We start from the raw sequence: 6,817 nt of genomic DNA, 5'->3' as shown, positions 1-6,817 counted from the left end.
ATGATGAATTGTTGTGCATGTCATGCAATAGCTGAGACATTGTGAGGACGCAAGAGAGTCCAAGATGTCGGAATTGCTTACATCTGTGTTAAAACCCCTTATGATGACGACTTTGAGTGAGAGAGTACTAACATCATGGCGATCTCGGTGGGACTCTACCCCGATGACGCTACTCTCCCCTCCGTCGTCTACGTTCCGCCAAAGAACTCAAGCACTCTCTGATTGGATCCTTGAGAAGAAGCCCCAGCTCGAAAATCGGTCGCAAGTTGATCGAACATTGAGCGAAATCATAAGGACTTCCCGCGAGCTCACGACGGCCCTTAGGAGAGAGAAAGTCGAAGGACTCAAGTGTACTGCTGAGGATACAGAGCAAGATATCGAAGCTGCCATATATACCGCATATGTTAGAGTACAGTGGGTTCTTGGAGAAGTTGGGTTCGGGGATGAAGAGCGCGGGCGACCCGCCCTGGCCCTGGCCCTCGCCGTCAAGATAATTCAAGAGTACAACATGTTAGTCGATCCCCCCATACCGAGTGGTCGAGGAGTAGTCCGTGGATTGACCGAGTGCCTCATCGAGTACACCAAGGGAGATGAAGCCGCCCGAACTGGAATTCCTGCGACCGTAAGCGGGGCGAGCCAAGGCCTGGGAGTACAACATCTGCCCTTACCCTCTGGATGCCCATGGTCGGTGGCAAAAGCCGAAGATCTCGAGCTCACCTTTGAGGAGTGGAAGTCCAGGGTCCAGACGGCTGTATCGTCTTATAGACTCAGAGGACTCCAAGCTTGCTGCTATGCTATGAAGTGCCTTGAGGGCGCTGAGCTACTGTACGCTCAGCAGTGTATGACTTCGATAGATATAACCCAGGTCAGTCCTTCGCCAGTCGAAGTTCTACTGACCACGATGCAAGCTCACTACTCCAGGAGCTGGTCGATGGGTAGGACTGTCCACCGCTTCGAGACAATGACCATGAAAACGGATGAGACCGCTGTTGGCTTCCTCGGCAGGGTCAAGGAGCGCGGCCTTGCTGTCAACCAAGACCATACAGTTACCGCCGCCGAATATAGGCAGAGACTAATCTTTGGCTTACCGCGTTGGTTGAAGAGGAGGCTAGAGGGGTTCTATGGTCCAAGATTACACTCCACCAGTGCGGACGACTTGGCCGATACCGCCGACTATTTCAGAGTGACCGAGCTTCAAGAGAAGGAGACACAGTATGACAGGGCACCTGATAGAGCTCGAGGACTGAAGGGTGTCTATGAGCCAAGTCAAACGTCACAGCGCGGTGAAGCTCAGAAGATAAGAGCCTGTCATCGGTGCGGCAGCTTAGTGCATTTGAAGGCTGACTGCCAAGTCCCTGCTGACGTCAAGTGCAGCAACTGTGGACGAACAGGACATGCTATGGCAGCATGCAGAGACGTCCGTTGCCGGAGATGCAATAAGAAGGGACATTTAGCGAAGAACTGCCAGAAAGGCGATTCTCGAAGCCAAAACGGTGCGAAAGCGGTTCAGTCCAATCAAGCAACTCAAGAAGGGAAGAAGGAAACCTCGCAAGGACCTACTGCTTCACAAGGCCTTGTCGAGGTCCACATCGCAGCTGCAGTGGCACAGGAGACCCCCGGGACGATGAAGATCCACTCGATCGGAGAACGAGATTCCCCTCCATTGCTGAAGTGTGATCTAGGAGATACTGGTATCTGCGTACAAGAGGTATTATTAGACAGTGGAGCAGCATGCTCACTGATACCAAGGCAGATTGTCGAAGACTTGAAGAAATTAGGAGGTGTGAAAGTATTGGCCACTCCGAGAGCGATCAAGCTTATTTACGCCGATGGCAGTACGGCCCTGAGCAAGGAAGAAGCTATTGTCCCAGTGAGACTAAGAGAGCACTCTGACAAACTCGCCTACATCCCCTTTGTCATAGTCGACTGCCCGCTACCCCGAGTCATCTTCGGCCGACGAGCACTGTGTATCCTGGACGTGAACCTGAAGTTCCATGAGACTGATCCATGCAGCGAACAATCAGAGCTTCGACGTACGTTCCTCAGCGAGGATGAAGACAGACATCCTTCGTCGAGAAGAAGCAATTTAACTGCCGAGTCAGTGGTGCCCGCAATCCACGTGGAGGTATGCCGGGTAAATGGCGAGCTGCTCGTATCGACGCCTGAGGAGGAATACAGTGATGCTAAAGAAAGTGATCTCCTTACTTCGCACCCTCTGCCAGGGGGGTGGGTCGAGAAACTACTCGAAAAGGCCATGCCGAAAGGAGTCCGTCAAACCAGCCTGAGAGGCAGAGATGCGAAAGGCAAGATGATGAAGAAAGCTACTCTCTGCCTTGATGCAATAGCAGCCCAAGGTTGGGTAGAGATCGGCAACGGCTTTAAGGGTCGACTGGCCAAGGGCGACCAAATCATGGGAACAGATACTGAAAGCCAGAAATACCAGTATCAAGTAAGGTGGACGGTGACACCGGCGACGAACGAGAATGCTACGTATCCATGGTCAAGTACAAAGATGATCCAGTCCCTAACACCCACTCAAAAAGAAGAGTGGGATAATCAGCTGGACGGTTACATCAAGAAGGGTTGGTGGAAGCCACAGTTACGACCACCTGACCAAGACCAAATGAGAATGGCTGCAACAGTGTTCCCGGTGATACAATCCGAAGCTAAGACGACAAAAATACGCCCCTGCGTTGATCTACGTAGAATCAACGGGGTCTCACCTCCACTGAAGTACCGCGAAAAAACGAGTGTTGGTCCCTCTTCGGTGCCCGAAGCAATCCAGCAGCTGCGTGCGATGGTCGATGATCGGAACCTATCACAAGAAATTCGTCAATATGATTTGGCGAAGGCGTTCTACTCAATACGTGTTCTCCCAGTAGATGAAGACGGTCACCCCCTTGAGATCTGGCTGAAGGCAGGGATGAAATGGTTCTCCAGCAGCTGCTTAGTCTTTGGCCTGAGCTGCGGTCCACTAGGGCTCAACTTCAGTCAACTTACGTTACTCAAGTGCGCTGAGAAGATCTCCAGCGCTTTGGGAGACGACGCGGCACGATGGATTTGTGTCATGGACGACTACATAGCCGTGGGCAATCGTCAGGATGTTGTTGACAGTGAGATAGTCATGGAGCTGCTGTGGAATCTCTGTGGCTTCTCATGTCCACCTGACAAGAGAAGTATCTGGTCATCGAGCACTCCTACGCGCTGGTTAGGTTGTTACTGGAAGTTCGCCCAAGCTACAGGTCTCGCGATGAAGCGCCCTGCTCCTGCAACTGAGATGCAGACTCCGATAACTAAACGGGAAGTCTACAAAGCAGCAGGGTCATTTCTACGCCTCACGCATGGTTATGAGGAAGCTCTAGCAATCGGCCACGCTGACGCCATGCGAAAATTAGCGGGTGCATGGAAGGATTGGGACATACCGCCTGAAGACAAGGCAACGGTACATCGTGTACGTGAACATTTCAAGTTGGCGAAATTGCATTGGGATCGATGTAGCCCGAGCGATCAGCGATTGATTTCGTACCAGCATGTCGAGAAGCTGCGAGTGGAAGTCGACGCGTCGCAAGAAGGGCATGGCTTCTGCGCCATTGGAGGGCCAGAGGATGCTGAGATACAAGACAACTCTGATAATATCATATATGCCGAGGCTAGATTCTTCAGTACTAAGAGTGAGACGTGGCACGTTAATCGAAGAGAGCTGTTAGCCATCGCGAACGCCGTACGACAGGTCGACCACTTGATACCTCTGCTTCCAGATCTGAAAGAAGTGCTCATAATAACTGATTCCCGAGTTGCATCAGCGCAATGCGACGTCTGGGGACAGATCGGTAAGAAATCAGTTGAACATAAGGCCTTACTCAGATTACGAGCTGCTATTACTGAGATCTCATACGAGTGGAAGCTGAGAGGAATAACTGTGAAAGTGGAACATTCCCCAGGGTCTATGAATGTCCGAGCAGACGCTCTCTCACGAATATGGACGACGACACGCAAGACCGACGACCCAACACAACAAGTGGCAATGATCATTGGGGCACAGGCTGCTGGAACAGCGATGCGCGAGGTCATGACGACATTACCAGCACTTCAAGAATACACTACGAAATTGAAGATCATGCTAGCATGGAGGGCTGCATATAAGAGCGATGTAGAACCAGCTGGGCATGGTGGACATGATATACTCATAAGATGGATACGAGCCGAGCAGAATAACGACCAAGAGGTAAGAGAAGGTATCAATAAGCTGAAGGCAGACGAGCAAGCGAGCAATCACTCTGGCTACACTTATGGTATGAGGATCAACGACGAAGGTATACTTGTCAGAGAGATAATCAAGGGCCTGACAGCAGCAAAAACAGGTGGTCGTGACAGCATAGTACAACTTGTCTTACCGAGGAAGGTGGTTGGTCAACTGGCAGAAGTGGTCCATTCTCAACTTGGTCATCGATCATATCCGTCAACCTTCCGTAAAGTTGTCCAAATCGCATGGTGTCCACGTATTCGTCAGATTGTACGGGAAGCCGTGGTCCATTGCAGAGCATGCTTACACACCGCGACGAAGGCATCTAACATATGGCAATCTGCAGGACCCATACCGCTACCTGAATACGCATTCCAAGTAGTGGGTGTCGACTTGTATGGTCCCTTACGGCGTCCGAAGTCCACGACAAGCGAGACAGAAGGAAGACTGCCACATGTTCTAACCATCGTAGATAGATTAACAGGTTACACCATATTCAGACTCCTACCAGATGCGAGGTCAAGAACAGTTGCCGAGGAAGTCGAGCGGATCCTTCTTTGGGAGCTCCAAGCTAACACTAAGGAGATATGGTCCGACCAAGGAGTACAGTTTGCACGCTCACCTGCCTTCTCAGCCGTCTGTGTACTTGGCCAAATAGCACATCGCCTTCTTCCAGTCCGAACTCCTGCCGTCGGAGGATTCTACGAGATCCAGCACAAGACGCTGACGAAGACGCTGAGGACGACGTTAATTGAATGCCCCAAAGCAAGTTGGAGTACCATGTTGGCGTTGGCACAGGCAACCATCAATTCCACCGACAGTGGAGGGACACGGCCATGCCCTCACACTTTGATTTATGGGTGGGAGCCGATGTTACCAGTGCAGAAGTTGCTTAAAGTCACCGATGTGCGTACTGACTGGGAAGACCTCAGACCGAAGAGCATCGTAGAAGACCCCCTCCATACGACACAGGTAGTTGAAGAGGCTAAGCATCGGGCCGAGAACCGAAGAGGACTCTTGTCGATCTTCCAAGAAGCTTGGTTAGAACGTCGACAGCAGTCCTTTAAGCATATGGAGGGTCGAAAAAACAAAGGGCTGAAGAAGAAGAGGTTGCAAGTCGGAGATAGAGTCCTATGGCTGAAGCCACGTAAGAAGAAGCTCAGTCCTTTGACAAACGAGAAGACTTATCAAGTGATTGAGAAGGTTGGTAAGCAGTGCTTCAGACTAGCACCGATTGACGAGTCTAGCGATGCTCTAAAGCGCTACGGCGAAGCTAAGATGCCAGTAGTCCATCACACAAACTTGTACCGAGTAGAAGACACAAGTGTGAAGAGCGACAACGAGAACGAAGACGATCTAGGAAACGACGACCACGAGAATATGAACGCCGACGATGATCTAACCAGACGGAAAGGTATAGAAGACACCCAAGATTTGAGTAGGCTCAACACAACACGTAATGAGTCTATTGACGAAGATGCAGAAGATGATGTAAGAGATCGGGAGCAGCAGTTCCTAAGAGCCATCGATGGTACCCGCTCTAGAACTGGCCGCACCCGCAGGGGGAGGAAGATGATGTTGTAATCACATGTAATGATGAATTGTTGTGCATGTCATGCAATAGCTGAGACATTGTAAGGACGCAAGAGAGTCCAAGATGTCGGAATTGCTTACATCTTTGTTAAAACCCTTTATGATGACGACTTTGAGTGAGAGAGTACTAACACCGTGAAGGATGTTCTTTTTCTTAACCTTAGGCGCGCATAAACCGATCACAGGGGCGCGCGCGCCTAATTTGGTGATTTAGGACACAAAGTTTAGTGACACGGTTTGTTTGCGCCCGTTGCGAAGATACGCCATCATCTTGGGCACTTAAGCCGTCTTGGTATTGCTTTACGCTTGCCTCGCGGCTACCCGCAGTCTACCATTGTGTGACCGACATAGATGGTGATCAGAAGCACTCCACTTCGTAGTGGATTACAGAGTTGTTGCGTTTTCTAAGACGGGAGAATAAGTATCTCCCCCTCTTGAAGAAGCATTTGGTGTTATTATACTGTCCTATCATCATGTCTACTATGTCCTCTATCATCATTACAGCTACGGATGCAGTTAAGTCAGCAATTAAATACAACAAGTCTATGAGTGGTATTGCTACTACTAGTAGTAGTAATAACATTAAGAGGGATAGATATGTGGATGCTAGTTGGTATTTGAATAATCCTAATAGGAATGCTGATGATGATTATAAGATGAGAAGGATTCCTGGAGCTATACGATTCGATATTGATACTATACGTGATACATCCAATGAGCATTTATCATCATTACCACATATGTTACCATCTCCATCAACTATTAATAAATGGTTACATGATAATAAGGTAAACTTAATGTATTATCATTAGTATTTTTGTTATTATTATTAGATTGATCCCAAGAAGGATAGATTAGTTGTATATACTCATCCTGGTAGTTTTGCTGGACCAAGGGTATGGTGGATCTTTACTCTTTATGGTTTAAATACCGTGTACTATTAATGAAACTTCAGCTTATTATTGTTACTACTATACTGTT

General features: G+C 49.3%; 2 protein-coding genes across 2 annotated transcripts; both read left to right on the top strand.

Moving 5' to 3' along the window:
- Positions 1 to 961: 961 nt before the first annotated feature.
- Pmar_PMAR025589 (hypothetical protein) lies at positions 962 to 3,786 on the top strand (the record flags this gene model as incomplete). The annotated part of the gene is made up of 3 exons (XM_002765199.1): positions 962 to 3,176; positions 3,213 to 3,671; positions 3,731 to 3,786. The coding sequence occupies 3 exons, from the start codon at positions 962 to 964 to the stop codon at positions 3,784 to 3,786; spliced, it is 2,730 nt and encodes a 909-aa protein (XP_002765245.1).
- A 1,327-nt stretch (positions 3,787 to 5,113) lies between these two features.
- Pmar_PMAR025588 (hypothetical protein) lies at positions 5,114 to 5,827 on the top strand (the record flags this gene model as incomplete). Its single annotated transcript, XM_002765198.1, has 1 exon — positions 5,114 to 5,827. The coding sequence occupies one exon, from the start codon at positions 5,114 to 5,116 to the stop codon at positions 5,825 to 5,827; it is 714 nt and encodes a 237-aa protein (XP_002765244.1).
- Positions 5,828 to 6,817: the final 990 nt, after the last annotated feature.

This window comes from Perkinsus marinus (genome assembly GCF_000006405.1).
Source record: "Perkinsus marinus ATCC 50983 genomic scaffold scf_1104296975596, whole genome shotgun sequence".
NCBI lineage: Eukaryota > Perkinsozoa > Perkinsida > Perkinsidae > Perkinsus > Perkinsus marinus.
The sequence above is the reverse complement of the archived record's forward strand: the minus strand, read 5'-3'. Positions and strand labels throughout refer to the sequence as shown.